Consider the following 25,468-nt stretch of genomic DNA (forward strand, 5'->3'; position numbering starts at 1 on the left):
TGTAACATTATGCATTTTGCACTGATACACAGCGCCGCACCTCCCATGAGGCGACCTGAAGCGACTGCTTCAGGCGGCGCTATGCCAGGGCCTCGGGAGGGCGGCATTTTTGCTGACCTAAGCCAGTCCAGGACAAGCTGTCCTGGACTGGCTTAGCGTCACCGTGTCTGCAGCCCGACACGGGAAGCGAGCGGTGTATTGGGGTGGCCCTGCTGGATGCAGCGCTGCTCCAGCGGCCGCCCCTCACACTCAGGCAGAGAGCAGGTCCTCTCCCTGCCTGCGAACGCCGCTCGCTCCACTCGGCCACACCCCGTTTCCGCTCGACCCACCCCCTTCTGCTCGGCCCCACCCCTTTATTGCGACCCCGCCCCCCTCAGCTCCGCTCCTCCTGGGGGGGGGGGCGCTTTCTGACGCCGCTTCAGGCGGCAGAAAGCCCAGGTTCACCCCTGCTGATACAATGCGACTGGCTGAACAGAGTGTAATTCAGAACTGTACCAATAGATGGCACTCATAGATTACTCCGGAGGCGGGACAATCACATAGTGATCCTAGGCCCTGAATGTGTCTGTGTAATAGGTGGGCACAAAATGAGCGCTGATCAAGGTGATCGGCAACAAAACGTTACGGTCTATTACAGCCTTAAAGGGATTAACAATGAAATAAAACCACAACACTGCACGACCGTAGTTAGACCGCAAGTACGTCCTTCATTATGACGTAAGAAATGTGCGGACATTATGCATAAAGTAACATTCATCATGTCGGAGAGCAGAAATAATACAGTCACTTAGTGAGAGGAGTCTCCATTATGGGGTTCCAATTCTAACCATTAGGCAGATGGATTTCAACGTGATCAAAGTTTTTTAACCCAAACACCGTCCGGCGGTGTCTGGCCGTAGCTTATTCCCCTTCCTTCTGAAAACACATGCACGCTCAGCCAAACCAAGTGTGCACCAGATTGTCTGGGTCTGAGTTCTCTCTTTGGTACTCCGCCTTGGTATACGTGGAAGACATATTGCATAGTAGTTGTCCACCCAGCATCCGGTATCAGGGGGCGATGTGTGATACGTCCACCATGACATAGTAACATCCAGAGATAATCCTGACACAGCCATTGGTCCATCAATCCTCTGCGGCTCCAGGGATCATGTCACGGCGCTATTGTCTAAGATTCCCGAAAAATTTTCTTTCTTCGCACAAAAGCCACCAATATCACCTAATAAAGCGTAAAAAAGAGAAAATGTCAAATAGGATAAAATTCAGTTCTTCTAAAACCCCAATTCAGAGCTAAACCCGGAGGATTTACTAGCAGAGAGGTGCGAGGCGTGTACGGGAGACAACAATAAGCAAAAGGAGGCGAAATAAAATGGAAATGTTATTAGGAATCCGCGGAACGTAATTAGCGGCAGCCATTACTATCTGCGGCCACAGAAGACATTGCTTTACGTTTAGGCCAATTCGTACCAGGGGTGAAAACGGCCGCGAAAAATCAGGTTGGGGCCATTTTCACAGAATCCTCATACATTACAATGTATAAAGGGATCCGTGAAAGCAGAGCATGACTAGAGATGGATGAACCGACTTGCAACGAACCAGAATATTCCAAATTGTTTATCTCTGGTGAACTGACATGGCCGCCGCGTTATAAATCATCAGAAGACTACAATATAACTCACCGCCACAGGCATGACAAGGAGAGGTTCGAGGAGGAATAGACGATCTCTAGGCTTGTGATCCTGAGATGTTTCTGTAATAGATAGATATATTGATGACATCCCATTGTATGGATACAGTGTCAGACTGCCTAGGGCCACATGTACAATTCACTCAATGTCACCTCAGCCGTCCAGTATGTCTATAATATAGAAAAATAAACTGGGCTATGTCTTAAATAATCCACCCAGTATATAAGTAAGAAGTACAATGAGTGTGTACTGTGCTGGGCCAGGGTTAGTGGTGGCCCCCCTGGCTCAGGGGCCCACCATGGATTCACCTGTGGGACAGTCCAAGCCTGTATGAATATCAGTTCATTCATCTGTCCAGGTTGTTTTGGCAGCTAACACCTGAAGACCTCAGCGGCCACAGAAACCAATGACGTCACTTATATACACTCACCGGCCACTTTATTAGGTACACCTGTCCAACTGCTCGTTAACACTTAATTTCTAATCAGCCAATCACATGGCGGCAACTCAGTGCATTTAGGCATGTAGACATGGTCAAGACAATCTCCTGCAGTTCAAACCGAGCATCAGTATGGGGAAGAAAGGTGATTTGAGTGCCTTTGAACGTGGCATGGTTGTTGGTGCCAGAAGGGCTGGTCTGAGTATTTCAGAAACTGCTGATCTACTGGGATTTTCACGCACAACCATCTCTAGGGTTTACAGAGAATGGTCCGAAAAAGAAAAAACATCCAGTGAGCGGCAGTTCTGTGGGCGGAAATGCGTTGTTGATGCCAGAGGTCAGAGGAGAATGGCCAGACTGGTTCGAGCTGATAGAAAGGCAACAGTGACTCAAATAGCCACCCGTTACAACCAAGGTAGCCAGAAGAGCATCTCTGAACGCCGCACAGTACGTCCAACTTTGAGGCTACAGATGGGCTACAGCAGCAGAAGACCACACCGGGTGCCACTCCTTTCAGCTAAGAACAGGAAACTGAGGCTACAATTTGCACAAGCTCATCGAAATTGGACAATTGAAGATTGGAAAAACGTTGCCTGGTCTGATGAGTCTCGATTTCTGCTGCGACATTCGGATGGTAGGGTCAGAATTTGGCGTCAACAACATGAAAGCATGGATCCATCCTGCCTTGTATCGGTAACGGTTCAGGCTGGTGGTGGTGGTGTCATGGTGTGGGGAATATTTTCTTGGCACTCTTTGGGCCCCTTGGTACCAATTGAGCATCGTTGCAACGCCAAAGCCTACCTGAGTATTGTTGCTGACCATGTCCATCCCTTTATGACCACAATGTACCCAACATCTGATGGCTACTTTCAGCAGGATAATGCAATGCCATGTCATAAAGCTGGAATCATCTCAGACTGGTTTCTTGAACATGACAATGAGTTCACTGTACTCCAATGGCCTCCACAGTCACCAGATCTCAATCCAATAGAGGAGCATCTTTGGGATGTGGTGGAACGGGAGATTCGCATCATGGATGTGCAGCCGACAAATCTGCGACTGCAACTGTGTGATGCCATCATGTCAATAGGGACCAAAATCTCTGAGGAATGCTTCCAGCACCTTGTTGTATCTATGCCACGAAGAATTGAGGCAGTTCTGAAGGCAAAAGGGGGTCCAACCCGTTACTAGCATGGTGTACCTAATAAAGTGGCCGGTGAGTGTACATCACCAGGTCATATCCTGTGCCACGGGCATCGCAGGACTTCCACCAGCAATGGCACCACAGCGGTGCACCAGGGGCTGGTGAGTATAATTTTTTTTTTTGTATGTTTCACCTTCCCTGGTCTCCTCCCTGATGTCGGAAATTTGTGGACAACCCCTTTCAGCTAAATTCACCTTTCATCTTACCTCTGGTCGCTGTATTGCCAGCTTGGAGGCATCCATCTTTCCCCCATTCCTTCCCTGGGGACCAGGAGTTCTCTCCTTCCACACACCTGATATCCCGGCAGACCAAATACCATCGCAACAATAAATTACTGACTCCTCCCTAACACACCAACTCCAAAGACCCCAATAACAAGCCCCCCATCTGACACACGGCCAGTCCTGTCCATCCCACACATAATAAATGAGAGAGGGAGGACAGGAGATTGCTCTGTCCCTTGTCATGACCTCGTAGAAGTGATGGCTGCTTTGAAGGCTTTTCCTCTTAGGAGTGGTCCCTTCATCTAACCTAACGCCCTTCTCCAATTAAACCCTTCCATTCCCTCCAAACCCCACCAGGCAATACTTTTTAACAAACCTTTAACACAAAACCCCCCACAAATTTAAGGCTCAATTCACATTTGCATCATGACTTCTACTATAAATACAACCATGACAGTGTCAGCAGTGACGTAACTACTGGGGTAGAAGTGGTAGCAGCTGTCACAGGGCCCGGGACATTAGGGGCCCGGCAACAGGCGCTACCACTGGTTTTTTTGTTGTTTTTTTCAATAGGCCGTTATCGGCTGGAGTTACTCCAGCCGATAACGGGCCCTAGATACAGTGGCGTAACTAGGAATGGTGGGGCCACGTGGGAACTTTTTACATGCCCCCCCCCCCCCCCGATGACCTCAACCGACCCCCTCCTAAGCATTTCTGCGCGTTCTATTGTGCCCCATAGTGGCCCCTGCACACAGTATTATGTCCCATAGTGACCCCTGCACACAGTATTATGTCCCATAGTGACCCCTGCACACAGTATTATGTCCCATAGTGGCCCCTGCACACAGTATTATGTCCCATAGTGGCCCCTGCACACAGTATTATGTCCCATAGTGGCCCCTGCACACAGTATTATCCCCCATAGTGGCCCCTGCACACAGTATTATGCCCCCTAGTGGCCCCTGCACACAGTATTATCCCCCATACTGGCCCCTGCACACAGTATTATCCCCCATAGTGTCCCCTGCACACAGTATTATCCCCCATAGTGGCCCCTGCACACAGTATTATCCCCCATAGTGTCCCCTGCACACAGTATTATGTCCCATAGTGACCCCTGTACACAGTATTATCCCCCATAGTGGCCCCTGCACACAGTATTATCCCCCATAGTGTCCCCTGCACACAGTATTATGTCCCATAGTGGCCCCTGCACACAGTATTATCCCCCATAGTGGCCCCTGCACACAGTATTATGTCCCATAGTGACCCCTGCACACAGTATTATGTCCCATAGTGACCCCTGCACACAGTATTATCCCCCATAGTGGCCCCTGCACACAGTATTATGCCCCCTAGTGGCCCCTGCACACAGTATTATCCCCCATACTGGCCCCTGCACACAGTATTATCCCCCATAGTGTCCCCTGCACACAGTATTATCCCCCATAGTGGCCCCTGCACACAGTATTATCCCCCATAGTGTCCCCTGCACACAGTATTATGTCCCATAGTGACCCCTGTACACAGTATTATCCCCCATAGTGGCCCCTGCACACAGTATTATCCCCCATAGTGTCCCCTGCACACAGTATTATGTCCCATAGTGGCCCCTGCACACAGTATTATCCCCCATAGTGGCCCCTGCACACAGTATTATGTCCCATAGTGACCCCTGCACACAGTATTATGTCCCATAGTGACCCCTGCACACAGTATTATCCCCCATAGTGGCCCCTGCACACAGTATTATGCCCCCTAGTGGCCCCTGCACACAGTATTATCCCCCATACTGGCCCCTGCACACAGTATTATCCCCCATAGTGTCCCCTGCACACAGTATTATCCCCCATAGTGGCCCCCTGCACACAGTATTATCCCCCATAGTGTCCCCTGCACACAGTATTATGTCCCATAGTGACCCCTGTACACAGTATTATCCCCCATAGTGGCCCCTGCACACAGTATTATCCCCCATAGTGTCCCCTGCACACAGTATTATGTCCCATAGTGGCCCCTGCACACAGTATTATCCCCCATAGTGGCCCCTCTACACAGTATTATCCCCCATAGTGTCCCCTGCACACAGTATTATCCCCCATAGTGGCCCCTGCACACAGTATTATCCCCCATAGTGGCCCCTGCACACAGTATTATCCCCCATAGTGGCCCCTGCACACAGTATTATCCCCCATAGTGGCCCCTGCACACAGTATTATGTCCCATAGTGGCCCCTGCACACAGTATTATGCCCCATAGTGGCCCCTGCACACAGTATTATCCCCCATAGTGGCCCCTGCACACAGTATTATCCCCCATAGTGGCCCCTGCACACAGTATTATCCCCCATAGTGGCCCCTGCACACAGTATTATGTCCCATAGTGGCCCCTGCACACAGTATTATCCCCCATAGTGGCCCCTGCACACAGTATTATGCCCCCTAGTGGCCCCTGCACACAGTATTATCCCCCATAGTGGCCCCTGCACACAGTATTATCCCCCATAGTGGCTCCTGCACACAGTATTATCCCCCATAGTGTCCCCTGCACACAGTATTATGTCCCATAGTGACCCCTGTACACAGTATTATCCCCCATAGTGACCCCTGTACACAGTATTATGTCCCATAGTGGCTCCTGCACACAGTATTATGTCCCATAGTGGCCCCTGCAAACAGTATTATCCCCCATAGTGGCCCCTCTACACAGTATTATCCCCCATAGTGGCCCCTCTACACAGTATTATCCCCCATAGTGTCCCCTGCACACAGTATTATGTCCCATAGTGGCCCCTGCAAACAGTATTATCCCCCATAGTGGCCCCTCTACACAGTATTATCCCCCATAGTGGCCCCTCTACACAGTATTATCCCCCATAGTGTCCCCTGCACACAGTATTATCCCCCATAGTGGCCCCTGCACACAGTATTATCCCCCATAGTGGCCCCTGCACACAGTATTATCCCCCATAGTGGCCCCTGCACACAGTATTATCCCCCATAGTGGCCCCTGCACACAGTATTATGTCCCATAGTGGCCCCTGCACACAGTATTATGCCCCATAGTGGCCCCTGCACACAGTATTATCCCCCATAGTGGCCCCTGCACACAGTATTATCCCCCATAGTGGCCCCTGCACACAGTATTATCCCCCATAGTGGCCTCTGCACACAGTATTATGTCCCATAGTGGCCCCTGCACACAGTATTATGCCCCATAGTGGCTCCTGCACACAGTATTATCCCCCATAGTGGCCCCCTGCACACAGTATTATCCCCCATAGTGGCCCCTGCACACAGTATTATCCCCCATAGTGGCCCCTGCACACAGTATTATGCCCCATAGTGGCCCCTGCACACAGTATTATCCCCCATAGTGGCCCCTGCACACAGTATTATGTCCCATAGTGGCCCCTGCACACAGTATTATCCCCCATAGTGGCCCCTGCACACAGTATTATGCCCCATAGTGGCCCCTGCACACAGTATTATCCCCCATAGTGGCCCCTGCACACAGTATTATCCCCCATAGTGGCCCCTGCACACAGTATTATCCCCCATAGTGGCCCCTGCACACAGTATTATCCCCCATAGTGGCCTCTGCACACAGTATTATGTCCCATAGTGGCCCCTGCACACAGTATTATGCCCCATAGTGGCCCCTGCACACAGTATTATCCCCCATAGTGGCCCCTGCACACAGTATTATGTCCCATAGTGGCCCCTGCACACAGTATTATGCCCCATAGTGGCCCCTGCACACAGTATTATGTCCCATAGTGGCCCCTGCACACAGTATTATGCCCCATAGTGGCCCCTGCACACAGTATTATGTCCCATAGTGGCCCCTGCACACAGTATTATCCCCCATAGTGGCCCCTGCACACAGTATTATGTCCCATAGTGGCCCCTGCACACAGTATTATCCCCCATAGTGGCCCCGGTACACAGTATTATGCTCCTTAGTGGCCCCTGCAAACAGTATTATCCCCCATAGTGGCCCCTGCACACAGTATTATGTCCCATAGTGGCCCCTGCACACAGTATTATGCCCCATAGTGGCCCCTGCACACAGTATTATGCCCCATAGTGGCCCCTGCACATAGTATTATTCCACATAGTGGCCCCTGCACATAGTATTATGCCCCATAGTGGCCCCTGCACACAGTATTATCCCCCATAGTGGCCCCTGCACACAGTATTATGTCCCATAGTGGCCCCTGCACACAGTATTATGCTCCTTAGTGGCCCCTGCAAACAGTATTATCCCCCATAGTGACCCCTGCAAACAGTATTATCCCCCATAGTGGCCCCTGCACACAGTATTATGTCCCATAGTGGCCCCTGCACACAGTATTATCCCCCATAGTGGCCTCTGCACACAGTATTATGTCCCATAGTGGCCCCTGCACACAGTATTATGCCCCATAGTGGCTCCTGCACACAGTATTATCCCCCATAGTGGCCCCTGCACACAGTATTATGTCCCATAGTGGCCCCTGCACACAGTATTATGTCCCATAGTGGCCCCTGCACACAGTATTATGTCCCATAGTGGCCCCTGCACACAGTATTATGTCCCATAGTGGCCCCTGCACACAGTATTATGCCCCATAGTGGCCCCTGCACACAGTATTATGTCCCATAGTGGCCCCTGCACACAGTATTATCCCCCATAGTGGCCCTGGTACACAATATTATGCTCCTTAGTGGCCCCTGCAAACAGTATTATCCCCCATAGTGGCCCCTGCACACAGTATTATGTCCCATAGTGGCCCCTGCACACAGTATTATGCCCCATAGTGGCCCCTGCACATAGTATTATGCCCCATAGTGGCCCCTGCACACAGTATTATGCCCCATAGTGGCCCCTGCACATAGTATTATTCCACATAGTGGCCCCTGCACATAGTATTATGCCCCATAGTGGCCCCTGCACACAGTATTATCCCCCATAGTGGCCCCTGCACACAGTATTATGTCCCATAATGGCCCCTGCACACAGTATTATGCTCCTTAGTGGCCCCTGCAAACAGTATTATCCCCCATAGTGACCCCTGCAAACAGTATTATCCCCCATAGTGGCCCCTGCACACAGTATTATGTCCCATAGTGGCCCCTGCACACAGTATTATGCCCCATAGTGGCCCCTGCACACAGTATTATGCCCCATAGTGGCCCCTGCACACAGTATTATCCCCCATAGTGGCCCCTGCACATAGTATTATGCCCCATAGTGGCCCCTGCACACAGTATTATGCCCCATAGTGGCCCCTGCACATAGTATTATTCCACATAGTGGCCCCTGCACATAGTATTATGCCCCATAGTGGCCCCTGCACACAGTATTATCCCCCATAGTGGCCCCTGCACACAGTATTATGCCCCATAGTGGCCCCTGCACACAGTATTATGTCCCATAGTGGCCCCTGCACACAGTATTATGCTCCTTAGTGGCCCCTGCAAACAGTATTATCCCCCATAGTGGCCCCTGCACACAGTATTATGTCCCATAGTGGCCCCTGCACATAGTATTATGCCCCATAGTGGCCCCTGCACACAGTATTATGCCCCATAGTGGCCCCTGCACATAGTATTATGCCCCATAGTGGCCCCTGCACACAGTATTATGCAACATAGTGGCCCCTGCACATAGTATTATTCCACATACTGGCCCCTGCACATAGTATTATGCCCCATAGTGGCCCCTGCACACAGTATTATCCCCCATAGTGGCCCCTGCACACAGTATTATGCCCCATAGTGGCCCCTGCACACAGTATTATGTCCCATAGTGGCCCCTGCACACAGTATTATGCCCCATAGTGACCCCTGCACACAGTATTATCCCCCATAGTGGCCCCTGCACACAGTATTATCCCCCATAGTGGCCCCTGCACATAGTATTATGCCCATAGTGGCCCCTGCACATAGTATTATGCCCCATAGTGTCCCCTGCACACAGTATTATGCCCCATAGTGGCCCCTGCATACAGTATTATTCCACATAGTGGCCCCTGCACACAGTATTATGTCCCATAGTGGCCCCTGCACACAGTATTATGCCCCATAGTGGCCCCTGCATTAAGTATTATTCCACATAGTGGCCCCTACACACAGTATTATACCCCATAGTGGCCCCTGCACACAGTATTATCCCCCAGGGCCACTATGGGTCATAATACTGTGTACTGGGGCCACTATGGGGGCATTACAGTGTGTGCAGAAATGCGGGTGGGGGGCTGGGGGGGGGGGTAGGGGTCAGTTGGTTGAAGTCTTTGGCGTCGGTCGGGGGGGGGGGGGGTCCATGTCAAAAGTTTGCCACGAAGCCCCGCTGTTCCTAGTTATGCCACTGAGTGTCGGCTTCATCTCATGATAGACACCACCTTTGCTCAGCAGGTCTCATTGAGTTTTATCATTTTTACACCGGACATCTGTTCTAATATTCGTCCTGATAAATATACACACTCAGTAATATTAGACAGCTGTGTAAGGCTGAAGTACTACAAGGCCCTGAGAAGAAATAACATACGGGGGACTGATTTATAAACTTGAGCAAATTAACATAATTATAACTTTCCCAGCTTCTCTATCACTTATCTGCCGGCCACTCATTTACCAGTTGTGCAGGGCCTGTGCAGGTCAGGTACAGAATCACTATACATCACTTGGAGAAGACAGCAGCCACACAGGGATCGGAGGGCAGAAATTTTAGAAATTTTAGCAGACAAGAGGTTGTGGACAGACGATGGCAAACTTATCAAGAGACTATAAGGCTGTTTTGTTAATAAAACTGATGTTTTCAGTTCTCCGTTGGGTAGTGAGCCCCGGTATCTGCTCGGGTTTCCTAGGTCTTGACCCTGGCCCTGTGTCCCACCATTAAGCATCACTCGAAAGATAAGATACCTGATAAGCGCACAATATATAGGATTGTGACATTTCTTGGAACAACGAGCGTGTGATCATCGGGCCGGCCTCCATCTTCACTCCATATCACTTTGGTTATAGTCTGGTACATTTTGGGAGACAAATGACCCTGTTCTCCATTGCAATCTACAGAGGAAGTAAAGACAGACATGTCAGAGAGTCCTACAACAATAATAGACACAACCAAAGAGTGGAAGACAAGTTGTGCTATGGCAGGTATGGAGTCTGAGCACAGCCTGTCTCGGGTTATATTAAAGGGGTATTCCACTCAGAAGCAGTTATTATGTCCTATTCATTGGGTGGTTGACATATACTGGATTGTTGGGGGGGGGGGGGTGCTCGGGATCTGCACCACAGTGGTGGGTGAGCGCACATATGGCTGTACCAGTCATCTCTATAGGACCGCTATGGATGGAAAAAAATTGCTGTGTGCAACATAATCTCTAGGGTTGGAGGACCCATTTGCTGCTTGCACCACAGTAAGATTTGAGTGTGCGGCACCCCTGTTATTTTACAATTTTTTAGGACAGCACCAAATTTATAGTTATTTTTTAGGTTTTGCAACTTTTTTTTTTTTATATAGACTTTATCGGTATCGTTTCGGGTCTTTTTGGTGATGTAATTTCTTTTAGAAGGTAAAACAAGCAAAATCATTCAATGCATTCAGCATGGGGGTTAAATAATGGGTTCATTTACAGGGGTTATGCCATGAAAAATATATATCCATTATCCACAGGAGTCAGGCCCCCACAGATCAATGGATACCCCACAGGTCCTGAGAATGGGGGGGGGGGGTATTTTACTCCTCTCATGAAGGTGGCAGAACTAATGGGAATGCTCCCAAACCAGAATAGGTTTGGTATGTGCGATACGGCTCAGATGTCGACTGTATTTCCCAAGACCAGACCCTGAGTTGGGCCATGGACTCCCAGCATCATAGTCATCTTAGGTGCTAGTAGTCCCTGCCTCCCCCAACTCTACTGTTTCCTATAGTTACAGTGTTGGCCAAAAGTATTGGCCCCCCTGTAATTCTGTCAGATAACACTCATTTTCTTCCAGAAAATCATTGCAATCAAAAATTCTTTGGTATTATTATCTTCATTTAATTTGTCTTCAACGGAAAACCACAAAAAGAATAATCAAAAAGCCAAATTGGATATAATTCCACAGCAAACATAAAAAAGGGGGTGGACAAAAATATTGGCACTGTTTGAAAAATCATGTGATGCTTCTCTAATTTGTGTAATTAACAGCACCTGTTACTTACCTGAGGCACCTAACAGGTGGTGGTAATAACTAAATCACACTTGCAGCCAGATGAAATGCCTCTGGCACTGGACTGCTTGACCGTGTGCATGGCATTATGAAGTCTGAAGACTACCAACACATTGTGCAGCATAATGTAGGGCCCAGTGTGAGAAAGCTGGGTCTCCCTCAGAGGTCAGGGGTCTTCCAGCAGGACAATGACCCAAAACACACTTCAGGTCAGCACTAGAAAATGGTGGTGAGAGAAAGCCCTGGAGACTTGTAAAGTGGCAGCAATGAGTCCAGCCCTGAATCCCATAGAACACCTGTGGGGGAGGGGAGATCTCTTGGTGGCAGTTTGGAGAAGGCCCCCTTCACATCTCAGGGGGGACCTGGAGCAGTTTGCCAAAGAAGAATGGTCTAAAATCCCAGCAGAGCCTTGTAAGAAACTCATTGCTGGTTACCGGAAGCGGTTGTGCGCAGTTATTGTGTCTAAAGGTTGTGCTACCAAGTATTAGGCTGAGGGCGCCAATACTTCTGTCCGGCCCAATTTTGGAGTTTTGTGTAAAATGATCAATGATTTGACTTTTTTTTCATTCTCTTTTGTATTTTATCATTGCAAGCAAAATAAATGAAGATATTACCAAAGAGTTTGTGCTTGTAATCATTTTCTGGGAGACAACGAGGATTATCTGACAGAATTGCAGGGGGGCCAATACTTTTGGCCAACACTGTACCATGTTTCCAGTATGGGGGGTATCGGGACTCCTGGCATTATAGATGACTATGATGATGAGAGTCCAGGTACTGGATGTCCGCTCCACATCTCACAGACCCACCCGCGCCGTGCCCCATGTACATGTATGTGTGCTGTAAGGGTTATATACAGGGAATATTGATATTAATGGCATCCATTACCTTCTATCACGGTGATATTCTTACTCTCCACGCTGACCAGGTTAGAGGCATTAACCGTGTAGTTGCCAGTGACATTGTACAGAACAGTGAGTGTCTGGTTTCCATCGCTCAGCCAATGTCCATCAGGCAGGTCTTCTCCATCCATGGTCCAGACAATTCTCTCCGGATCTCCAGCACAGCCCACAGTGAAGGATATGGCGTCATTGGTGTCATTACGGGATAGCCAACTGATCCAAACTTTATCTGGAGGAAAGGAGAATATTTCTATAGGTTTTTTTTTTCCATTAAACATCTGAAATATTATGGGGTAAACATTAGCCCGAGTCAGGAACCAGCACAAACCAGTATAAGGTCCAAACAACCCAGTTATGGGGAAGGGATGGGACAACCAGGTCTTACATGTCCAGTGACCCCAACCCCATAGTATAAAATGTCACTTTCACATTTCTCCAGTAGGCACTACAGGCCTCCATTAAAGGGCTCCCATGGAAGTGTATAGGGTCTGCTTCAAAGCATTGTGTCTAGTGGCGTAACTAGGAATGGCGGGGCCCCGTGGCGAACTTTTGACATGGCCCCCCCCACCAACGACCTCGACTGACCCCCTCCTCCGCACTCTATTATGCCCCTTAGTAAGCCCTACACACAGTATTATCCCCCATAGTGGCCCCTGCACACAGTATTATCCCCCATAGTGGCCCCTGCACACAGTATTATGTCCCATAGTGGCCCCTGTACACAGTATTATCCCCCATAGTGGCCCCTGCACATAGTATTATCCCCCATAGTGGCCCCTACACACAGTATTATGTCCCATAGTGGCCCCTGTACACAGTATTATCCCCCATAGTGGCCCCTGCACAAAGTATTATCCCCCATAGTGGCCCCTGCACACAGTATTATGTCCCATAGTGTCTCCTGCACACAGTATTATCCCCCATAGAGACCCCTGCACACAGTATAATGTACCATAGTGGCCCCTGCACACAGTATTATGTCCCATAGTGGCCCCTGTACACAGTATTATCCCCCATAGTGGCCCCTGCACACAGTATTATGTCCCATAGTGGCCCCTGCACACAGTATTATGTCCCATAGTGGCCCCTGTACACAGTATTATCCCCCATAGTGGCCCCTACACACAGTATTATGTCCCATAGTGGCCCCTCCACACAGTATTATTCCCATAGTGGCCCCTCCACACAGTATTATGCCCCATAGTGGCCCCTGCCCACAGTATTATCCCCCATAGTGGCCCCTACACACAGTATTATACCCCATAGTGGCCCTTGCCCACAGTATTATCCCCCATACTGGCTCCTGCACACAGTATTATCCCCCATAGTGGCCCCTGCACACAGTATTATCCCCCATAGTGGCCCCTGCACACAGTATTATGTCCCATAGTGGCCCCTGCACACAGTATTATGCCCCATAGTGGCCCCTGCACACAGTATTATGCCCCATAGTGGCCCCTGCACACAGTATTATGCCCCATAGTGGCCCCTGCACACAGTATTATGTCCCATAGTGGCCCCTGCACACAGTATTATGCCCCATAGTGGCCCCTGCACACAGTATTATGTCCCATAGTGGCCCCTGCACACAGTATTATGCCCCATAGTGGCCCCTGCACACAGTATTATCTCCCATAGTGTCCCCTGCACACAGTATTATGTCCCTTAGTGGCCCCTGCACACGGTATTATCCCCCATAGTGGCCCCTGCACACAGTATTATGCCCCATAGTGGCCCCTGCACACAGTATTATCCCCCATAGTGGCCCCTGCACACAGTATTATGCCCCATAGTGGCCCCTGCACACAGTATTATGCCCCATAGTGGCCCCTGCACGCAGTATTATGCCCCATAGTAGCCCCTGCACACAGTATTATGTCCCATAGTGGCCCCTGCACACAGTATTATCCCCCATAGTGGCCCCTGCACTCAGTATTATGTCCCATAGTGGCCCCTGCACACAGTATTATCCCCCATAGTGGCCCCTGCACACAGTATTATCCCCCATAGTGGCCCCTGCACACAGTATTATCCCCCATAGTGGCCCCAGCACACAATATTATGCCCCATAGTGGCCCCAGCACACAATATTATGCCCCATAGTGGCCCCAGCACACAATATTATGCCCCATAGTGGCCCCTGCACACAATATTATACCCAATAGTGGCCCCTGCACACAGTATTATGTCCCCATAGTGGCCCCTGCACACAGTATTATGTCCCCATAGTGGCCCCTGCACACAGTATTATGTCCAGGATCGACAAGTAAATAGGGCCCGTAACGGCCAATTTAAAAAAAAACGCAGTGGTAGCGGCTGTCACCGGGCCCCCTAATGGCCTGGGCTCTGTGGCAGCCGCCTCCGCTGCCTCTATGGTAGTTACGCCCCTGCTAGGGCCCATGGTCTGTCTCCAGGAAACAGGAAGTGACCGGCTATTTTGGGCTTAGTGGTGAGAGTTTGAATTGCAAGATATATGGTAACTTGTACATCCACCATCTCCCTAGGAAACACAACCCTACAGACTGTATGTACGGTAATTGAACTTGATGGACATATGACTTTTTTCAACCGTACTGTTAGTTATTACTGTCTCCCCAGAACCAGGTGTCCTCCATTATCAAACCTTCACACCTCCACCATACTCCTGACTGCTCGGTGTCTTAGCTGTCGGACCCCCAGGGGATAACGTGCCGAGATGGGAATACCCCTTTAACAGCAGATTGATCTAGCATGGAGGGACACGAGATACATTCTGGGACGCTTACCATGGATGACATATCTGATCAGTCGCTGTGTCTCTGTACCCCCACCGCCGTTCTTGTGAATCAGGGTATAGAGGCCGCCATCGCTCTTGGCTACGTTGTGTATAGTGACATATCCGGCGGATTCATTGATGCTTATTCTTCCAACATACTTATCAGGTATTTGATGACTAGAACTGCAGCGAATGAAGATGGTCACCTTACTATCGTGATAAATCTTGTAGATGTTCTCTGGTTTACAAGGCTTAAAGGAAAACGATATAGCTGAGGAAACCGCCGCATGTCTGAGCTCTTCGCCATTGGTCAAGATCTGCGAGGTGACTAGAAGAAACGCTGCAAAAAATAAGAGAAAATATCTGTATTACCAATGGCTTATGATACTATATATATATATATATATATATATATATATATATATATATATATATATATATATATATATATATATATATAGTGAATGTGATGCAGGATTCCCATATAGTGCCGCCATACCTCACAGTAACACAGTCTCATGTACAATACAGCGGGTGCATGTGAGGAGGACTACCATATAGTGCCGCCATACCTCACAGCGATACAGTCTCATGTACAATACAGCAGGTGCATGTGAGGAGGACTACCATATAGTGCCGCCATACCTCACAGTGATACAGTCTCATGTATATATACATGGCATGACTATGACCTTCATTCTTCCTCTCTTCATACAGGTATATAATCTGCTATTGAACCCACCTCTGCTTGCTGTCTGAATTCTTCCTTCGATCATCTGCTGTAATATTCAATGGTATATAATCTGCTATTGAACCCACCTCTGCTTGCTGTCTGAATTCTCCCTTCGATCATCTGCTAATGTAATATTCAATGGTATATAATCTGCTATTGAACCCACCTCTGCTTGCTGTCTGAATTCTTCCTTCGATCATCTGCTGTAATATTCAATGGTATATAATCTGCTATTGAACCCACCTCTGCTTGCTGTCTGAATTCTTCCTTCGATCATCTGCTGTAATATTCAATGGTATATAATCTGCTATTGAACCCACCTCTGCTTGCTGTCTGAATTCTCCCTTCGATCATCTGCTGTAATATTCAATGGTATATAATCTGCTATTGAACCCACCTCTGCTTGCTGTCTGAATTCTCCCTTCGATCATCTGCTGTAATATTCAATGGTATATAATCTGCTATTGAACCCACCTCTGCTTGCTGTCTGAATTCTTCCTTCGATCATCTGCTGTAATATTCAATGGTATATAATCTGCTATTGAACCCACCTCTGCTTGCTGTCTGAATTCTCCCTTCGATCATCTGCTAATGTATATAATCTGCTATTGAACCCACCTCTGCTTGCTGTCTGAATTCTTCCTTCGATCATCTGCTGTAATATTCAATGGTATATAATCTGCTATTGAACCCACCTCTGCTTGCTGTCTGAATTCTTCCTTCGATCATCTGCTGTAATATTCAATGGTATATAATCTGCTATTGAACCCACCTCTGCTTGCTGTCTGAATTCTCCCTTCGATCATCTGCTAATGTAATATTCAATGGTATATAATCTGCTATTGAACCCACCTCTGCTTGCTGTCTGAATTCTTCCTTCGATCATCTGCTGTAATATTCAATGGTATATAATCTGCTATTGAACCCACCTCTGCTTGCTGTCTGAATTCTCCCTTCGATCATCTGCTAATGTAATATTCAATGGTATATAATCCTGTATTTCACCTCTGTATTTCACCTCTGCCTGATTACTGAACTATATCCTAGCATTTCATCCAGGCTGTATATTTTTTGCACTTCCATGTCTTCTTATCTGCACTAGTGTCAGTCTTTTGATCTTCACTGATTTTATTGGTGTTTCTGGCCAAGTGTTTACTTGGATCCACACTGCCAGTCTCCTCATGTGTCACAGTTTGTAGATTAATTAGTTAACGACTTAAATTAGTGCTAGTCTGAAGCTGTGCTTTCCTATATAAGTAGATATAGCTTATGGGGTGCATCTCATATGCGGGGGCATCTCATCTGCAGCATGCATCTTAACCGAATTGCATCTTAACCGAATTGCATCTTAACCGAATTGCATCTTAACCGAATTGCATCTTAACCGAATTGCATCTTAACCGAATTGCATCTTAACCGAATTGCATCTTAACCGAATTGCATCTTAACCGAATTGCATCTTAACCGAATTGCATCTTAACCGAATTGCATCTTAACCGAATTGCACTTATACATGGCACTTAAACAGGGCACGAAACAGGCTAACCATGGCAGAACACCAGGTAAATTTCAACCTAAAACAACAAGTTTTACCTCATGGTATCCTGTATCTGCACTGTCTCTTACTATCTTAGCCATTGGCTTCCTGCAGATCTCTCCTCCACCTCCACCACCAGTCCACACCATCCATATCAGTCCCTCTCTTCTTCCTTCTCCCATGTACAGCTCTCACACACTTTTCACACTCTGTAATCACCCCTTTACTTCTTTTAGCAGTGACACCAAACATAAGCGCCCACATAAATCCCTGAACCACCTTCTGTCTCTGTCCATTCTGCTCCTCCTCGCTGCTGGGGACATCTCTCCTAACCCCGGCCCTCCTTCCTTCACTAACTCTTCTCCCTGCACACATAGAAGGCCTACAAACCTCATCAATATTTACCGTGTTCCTTCTCCTCATCTCTCCCCTGTCTCTTTTAGCTGCTCTCTCTGGAACGCCCGCTCAGTGTGTAACAAACTAGAATACATTAATGACTTATTCCTTATTAAATCCCTTGGCCTGCTCGCCTTTACTGAAACTTGGATCCAGCAGTCAGATACGGCCTCCCCTGCTGCTCTGTGTCATGGTGGCCTACAATTCGTACACACCTCTAGGCCTGATAACAGGCAGGGTGGTGGGGTAGGATTACTGCTGTCACCACAGTGCATTTTTCAGTCCATTCCCCCGGTCCCCTCACTCACATTCTCCTCATTTGAAGTCCATGCTATCAGACTTTTCCGCCCACTCTCCTTACGTGTAGCTGTGATCTACCGCCCACCTGGCTCACCCTACCAATTTTTGGACCACTTTGCTTCTTGGCTTCCCCACTTTTTATCCAGTGACATTCCTACCCTCATCATGGGTGACTTTAACATCCCTATTGCCCCCCCTCACTCCCCGGCTGCCTCACAGTTTCTCTCATTAACCACTTCTCTTGGTCTCTCACAATGTTCTTCCTCCGCCACACATATAGACGGTAACACGATTGATCTAGTCTTCCATCGACTCCTCACAGTCTCTAAATTTTCTAACTCTTCTCTGCCGCTTTCTGACCACAATCTTCTATCTCTCACCATCAGTGCTCTCTCCCCTTCACAAGACGCCCCTACCCATCACACATATAGGAACTTGCGTGCTATTGACACCCAGCACCTCTCAGATACTCTACAGTCCTCCCTGTCCCCCATCTCTTCAATCTCCTGTCCCAATCTGGCCACCAGTCACTATAATGATACTCTCAAAAATGCATTGGATGAGGTTGCTCCCCCCTCCACTCGTAAAGTCCCACATAGGAGGCAGCAGCCCTGGCACACGCCACAGACACGATTTCTTCAGCACTGCTCTAGGTGTGCCGAACGTCTATGGAGTAAATCACGCTCACCTGCAGATTTCCTCCACTTCAAGTTTATGCTTAAAACATATAGCTCTGCCATTTACCTTGCCAAACAAGACTATTTCACCGCCCTCATCTCTTCTCTCTCCAGCAACCCTAAAAGGCTTTTTGAAACCTTTCACTCCTTACTCACACCCAAGGTGCAGACGCCATTCACAGACCTTAGTGCTGATGACCTGGCCATGTATTTCCATGATAAAATTGATAAGATCCGTCAGGAAATTACTGCCCAAGCCCCAGGTGGCATTGACTCCCACACCTACGATAGTACTGATCCCCTCACCAGCCGCACTTCAGACTGTCCATTCTCATCTTTTGAACCTGTCACAGAAGAGGAAGTTTCCCAGCTACTTTCTTCATCTCGCCCCACAACCTGCAGTAGTGACCCCTTCCCCTCACACCTTCTCCAATCTCTGTCCCCTGCTGTCACTACTTACCTTACTAAAATATTTAACCTCTCTCTCTCTTCTGGAATCTTCCCATCCTCCTTCAAGCATGCTGTTATAACCCCGCTACTGAAAAAACCCTCCCTGGACCCATCCTGTGCTGCTAACTATCGACCCGTCTCTAACCTCCCCTTCATCTCTAAACTTTTGGAACGCCTGGTTTATTCTCGGTTAATCCGTTATCTCTCTGCTAACTCTCTGCTTGACCCCTTACAATCTGGTTTCCGCGCTCTGCACTCTACTGAAACAGCTCTCACAAAAGTCTCCAATGATCTCCTAATGGCTAAATCCAATGGCGATTTCTCTCTTTTTATTCTTCTGGACCTCTCTGCAGCTTTTGACACTGACCATCAACTTCTCCTCACTATGCTCCGCTCAGTTGGCCTCAATGACACTGCGCTCTCCTGGTTCTCCTCTTATCTCTCAGGCCGCACTTTCAGTGTATCATTTGCGGGCTCTGTTTCCTCTCCTCTTTCCCTTGCTGTTGGGGTTCCTCAGGGCTCGGTCCTCGGCCCCCTGCTCTTTTCTCTCTACACAGCCCCCATTGGACAAACCATCACCAGATTTGGCTTCAGGTACCATCTTTATGCTGATGACACCCAATTATACACATCTTCCCGTGACATCACCCCTGCACTCATACAGAACACCAGTGACTGTCTCTCTGCTGTCTCTAATATCATGTCCTCGCTCTATCTGAAACTAAATCTCTCTAAGACTGAACTACTACTGTTTCCACCATCTAACAGATCTGTGCCTGATATATCCATTGCAGTCTCAGGCCTTACTATAACTCATAGGCAGCATGCCCGCTGCCTTGGGGTCATATTTGACGCAGACCTTTCCTTCACCCCTCATACTGAATCACTCGCACGTTCATGTCACCTCCACCTCAAAAACATCTCCAGAATATGCCCTTTCCTTACCAGAGATACACTAAAGACACTTATTGTCTCTCTGATTCATTCTCGCCTTGACTACTGTAACTCCTTACTAATCGGTCTTCCCCTCACTAAACTCTCTCCTCTACAATCTATTCTGAATGCAGCGGCCAGGCTCATCTATCAGGCTAGACGCTACAGCGATGCCTCCGGTCTGTGCCAGTCGTTACATTGGCTGCCTATTCAATATAGAATAAAATATAAAGTTATCCCCCTCCTCCACAAGGCTCTCCATAATGCCGCACCTCCATACATTTCCTCCCTCATCTCTGTCTACCGCCCAACCCGTGCTCTCCGCTCACTCAATGACCTAACACTTACATCCTCTATTATCAGAACCTCCCACGCTCGTATACAAGACTTCTCCCGAGCTGCACCACTTCTCTGGAATGCTCTACCCCGGACAATCAGATTAACTCCCAACTTCTACAGTTTCAAACGCAAACTAAAGACGCATCTTTTCAGACAGGCCTATCACAATTCCTAATGCACAAAATTGTCTGAACACTGTATAAGCAATACCGCCCCTGCTACCTCTTGTGTCACCCTCTCTACCTCATAGATTGTAAGCTCTTTTGAGCAGGGCCCTCAGTCCCATTGTGTGATATGACGTTCTTTGTTATGTATGTCTGTATCTGAACCCTATAAATTGTACAGCGCTGCGGAATATGTTGGCGCTATATAAATAAAATGTATTATTATTATTATTATTCATGTACAATACAGCGGGTGCATGTGAGGAGGACTACCATATAGTGCCGCCATACCTCACAGTGATACAGTCTCATGTACAATACAGCGGGTGCATGTGAGGAGGACTACCATATAGTGCCGCCATACCTCACAGTGATACAGTCTCATGTACAATACAGCGGGTGCATGTGAGGAGGACTACCATATAGTGCCACCATACCTCACAGTGATACAGTCTCATGTACAATACAGCGGGTGCATGTGAGGAGGACTACCATATAGTGCCACCATACCTCACAGTGATACAGTCTCATGTACAATACAGCGGGTGCATGTGAGGAGGACTACCATATAGTGCCGCCATACCTCACAGTGATACAGTCTCATGTACAATACATGTACAATATTGAGGAGACACAGTCCAGATTAGAGCTACAGAAGAGGGATCTTCACCGGTTGGCTCCCGGCGGGTGACTAATTTGGGGTATATGTAGTTACTCACAGTTACTGGGCCGCGGTATCCGATAGCCGGACGCAGACCTAATACACGTGGCCTGGAAACCACGGAGCACTGGACATGACCGGAGGCCTTCTTTAGGTCCATGAATGCAGAAAGGCTCCTTTCTAGCTGCTCCTTTCTGTCAGGTTCTCTCCTTCTTGGAGGCAGTAGAAGTATGGCGGTATTATCCCCTCTGTATGGACTGGTGAATGGTCCTAGGAGACTCTGTATCTTACATGGCCTGTGAGATTCACCATGTAGCTCCGAGGTGTGGCAGGAGGAATCTGCTTGAGTTGGACTAAGAGAAGGTGCTGTTACCCCACACACTACACGACACTTCTCTGCAGAAGCTTGTACTGTGTATGGTGTGATTGGGTTCCTACATCACATGCACCTACATAGAGTGAACCATAGGTGGCAGCAGAGTATCGGTAGTACATGGCAATAAACACAATGTATGCAAACAGAAAATGCAGATAATACGATAGTGATATCCAGTATTAGTACATTGTGAGAGACATTACACTACATAGCATACAACTACTACTCATATAATGGCAGGAAGGAGTGTACTGGGATACTACAATAGTTCATGAGTGGTCCACAATGGGGGATAATACTGTGTGCAGGGGTCACTATGGGGGATAATACTGTGTGCAGGGGCCACTATGGGGGATAATACTGTGTGCAGGGGCCACTATGGGGGATAATACTGTGTGCAAGGGCCACTATGGGGCATAATACTGTGTGCAGGGGCCACTATGGGGGATAATACTGTGTGCAGGGGCCACTATGGGGCATAATACTGTGTACAGGGGCCACTATGGGGGATAATACTGTGTGCAGGGGCCACTATGGGGGATAATACTGTGTGCAGGGGCCACTATGGGACATAATACTGTGTGCAGGGGCTACTATGAGGCATAATACTGTGTGCAGGGGTCACTATGGGACATAATACTGTGTGCAGGGGCCACTATGGGGTATAATACTGTGTGCAGGGGCCACTAAGGGGGATAATACTGTGTGCAGGGGCCACTATGGGGCATAATACTGTGAGCAGGGGCCACTAAGGGGGATAATACTATGTGCAGGGGCCACTATGGGGGATAATACTGTATAGAGGGGCCACTATGGGACATAATACTGTGTGTAGGAGCCACTATGGGGCATAATACTGTGTGCAGGGGCCACTATGGGGGATAATACTGTGTGTAGGGGCCACTATGGTACATAATACTGTGTGCAGGGGCCACTATAGGACATAATACTGTGTGGAGGGGCCACTATGGGGGATAATACTGTGTGCAGGGGCCACTATGGTGCATAATACTGTGTGCAGGGGCCACTATGGGGGATAATACTGTGTGCAGGGGCCACTATGGGACATAGTACTGTGTGCAGGGGCCACTATGGGGCATAATACTGTGTGCAGGGGCCACTATGGGACATAATACTGTGTGCAGGGGCCACTATGGGACATAATACTGTGTGCAGGGGCCACTATGGGGCATAATACTGTGTGCAGGGGCCACTATGGGACATAATACTGTGTGCAGGGGCCACTATGGGACATTATACTGTGTGCAGGGGCCACTATGGGGCATAATACTGTGTGCAGGGGCCACTATGGGGCATAATACTGTGTGCAGGGGCCACTAAGGGGGATAATACTGTGTGCAGGGGCCACTATGGGGCATAATACTGTGTGCAGGGGCCACTAAGGGGGTTAATACTATGTGCAGGGGCCACTATGGGGTATAATACTGTATAGAGGGGCCACTATGGGACATAATACTGTGTGCAGGGGCCACTATGGGACATAATACTGTGTGCAGGGGCCACTATGGGACATAATACTGTGTGCAGGGGCCACTATGGGACATTATACTGTGTGCAGGGGCCACTATGGGGCATAATACTGTGTGCAGGGGCCACTATGGGACATTATACTGTGTGCAGGGGCCACTAAGGGGGATAATACTGTGTGCAGGGGCCACTAAGGGGGTTAATACTATGTGCAGGGGCCACTATGGGGTATAATACTGTATAGAGGGGCCACTATGGGACATAATACTCTGTGCAGGGGCCACTATGGGGGATAATACTGTGTGCAGGGGCCACTATGGGGGATAATACTGTGTGCAGGGGCCACTATGGGGAATAATACTGTGTGCAGGGGCCACTATGGGGAATAATACTGTGTGCAGGGGCCACTATGGGGGATAATACTGTGTGCAGGGGCCACTATGGGGGATAATACTGTGTGCAGGGGCCACTATGGGGGATAATACTGTGTGCAGGGGCCACTATGGGGGATAATACTGTGTGCAGGGGCCACTATGGGGGATAATACTGTGTGCAGGGGCCACTATGGGGCATAATACTGTGTGCAGGGGCCACTGTGGGACATAATACTGTGTGCAGGGGCCACTGTGGGACATAATACTGTGTGCAGGGGCCACTATGGGGCATAATACTGTGTACAGGGGCCACTGTGGGGCATAATACTGTGTGCAGGGGCCACTATGGAACATAATACTGTGTGCAGGGGCCACTGTGGGGCATAATACTGTGTGCAGGGGCCACTGTGGGGTATAATACTGTGTGCAGGGGCCACTGTGGGGCATAATACTGTGTGCAGGGGCCACTGTGGGACATAATACTGTGTGCAGGGGCCACTATGGGGGATAATACTGTGTGCAGGGGCCACTATGGGGGATAATACTGTGTGCAGGGGCCACTATGGGACATAATACTGTGTGCAGGGGCCACTATGGGGGATAATACTGTGTACAGGGGCCACTATGGGGTATAATACTGTGTGCAGGGGCCACTAATGGACATAATACTGTGTGCAGGGGCCACTATGGGACATAATACTGTGTGCAGGGGCCACTATGGGGCATAATACTGTGTGCAGGGGCCACTATGGGGCATAATACTGTGTGCAGGGGCCACTATGGGGTATAATACTGTGTGCAGGGGCCACTATGGGGCATAATACTGTGTGTAGGAATGCAGTTTGTGCTGGGGGGGTTGGTGGGGATCAGGGAGCAGGAAGGGCCACAAGTCAAATGTTCGCCTTGGGGCCCCACCATTCCTAGTTACGCCACTGCCCCTACTCAAATATAGACGCCAGACCCCTACTTAAAAGTAAGTCCCAGACACCCTACCCAAATACAGACCCCCTACATGAATACAGAACTGCTACACAAATACAGACTCCAGTTCCAACCCCCTACACAAACATGGGCTCCACACACAAACACAAGCCCCTTATACAAATGCAGGCACACTTCTGTGTGGCGTCCATCCATCTTACTCACCACACACCTCACCCGATCATAAATAAGGGGCACTCCGCTTCCACACTCCCTTCCAGCTCCCCTGTTACACTCGGTTATTGGTAAACTCCTGGTAAGTTGATATATCTGGTATGTGTGTACCTGTGAAGAGGTGAAGGCGCACCTTGGATCCTAACCCATTCATCTTCCTAGGTCTTCTAAAATGTGAACGTTCCTGCCGGCGCGCTCCTCTACTCTCTGTATAGAGACCGCCCCGCTCTGATCACTACTACACAGGTCACTGCTACAATGCAATAAACCTTGTAATACGCCTACTGAAGAGACTGTTGAGAAACAGTATCATGTTTCCATAGTGTGAAATGTCTTCTTTGCAAACAAAAGTTTTGGCTGTTTTCCAACAGAGGAAGTGTTGGTGCAATTTCATTGAAATTAGAGAAAAATCCCTGGACAGAAGTGTTATTATTGCTAAATCTTTAACTTCTCCATATTTTGCAGGACATACATA

General features: G+C 48.7%; 1 protein-coding gene across 1 annotated transcript; it reads right to left on the bottom strand.

The window, feature by feature from the left end:
• Window positions 1-374: 374 nt before the first annotated feature.
• LOC142213413 (uncharacterized) lies at window positions 375-25,147 on the bottom strand. Its single transcript, XM_075281730.1, has 6 exons — window positions 25,105-25,147; window positions 15,421-15,750; window positions 12,642-12,884; window positions 10,458-10,604; window positions 1,677-1,747; window positions 375-1,216 (listed from the first exon to the last, which is right to left on the bottom strand). Exons 1-6 carry the CDS (start codon window positions 25,145-25,147, stop codon window positions 1,166-1,168), a joined length of 885 nt encoding a protein of 294 aa, XP_075137831.1. The 3' UTR covers window positions 375-1,165.
• Window positions 25,148-25,468: the final 321 nt, after the last annotated feature.

This window comes from Leptodactylus fuscus, chromosome 7 (assembly GCF_031893055.1).
Source record: "Leptodactylus fuscus isolate aLepFus1 chromosome 7, aLepFus1.hap2, whole genome shotgun sequence".
In the NCBI taxonomy this organism is placed as follows: Eukaryota; Metazoa; Chordata; class Amphibia; order Anura; family Leptodactylidae; genus Leptodactylus; species Leptodactylus fuscus.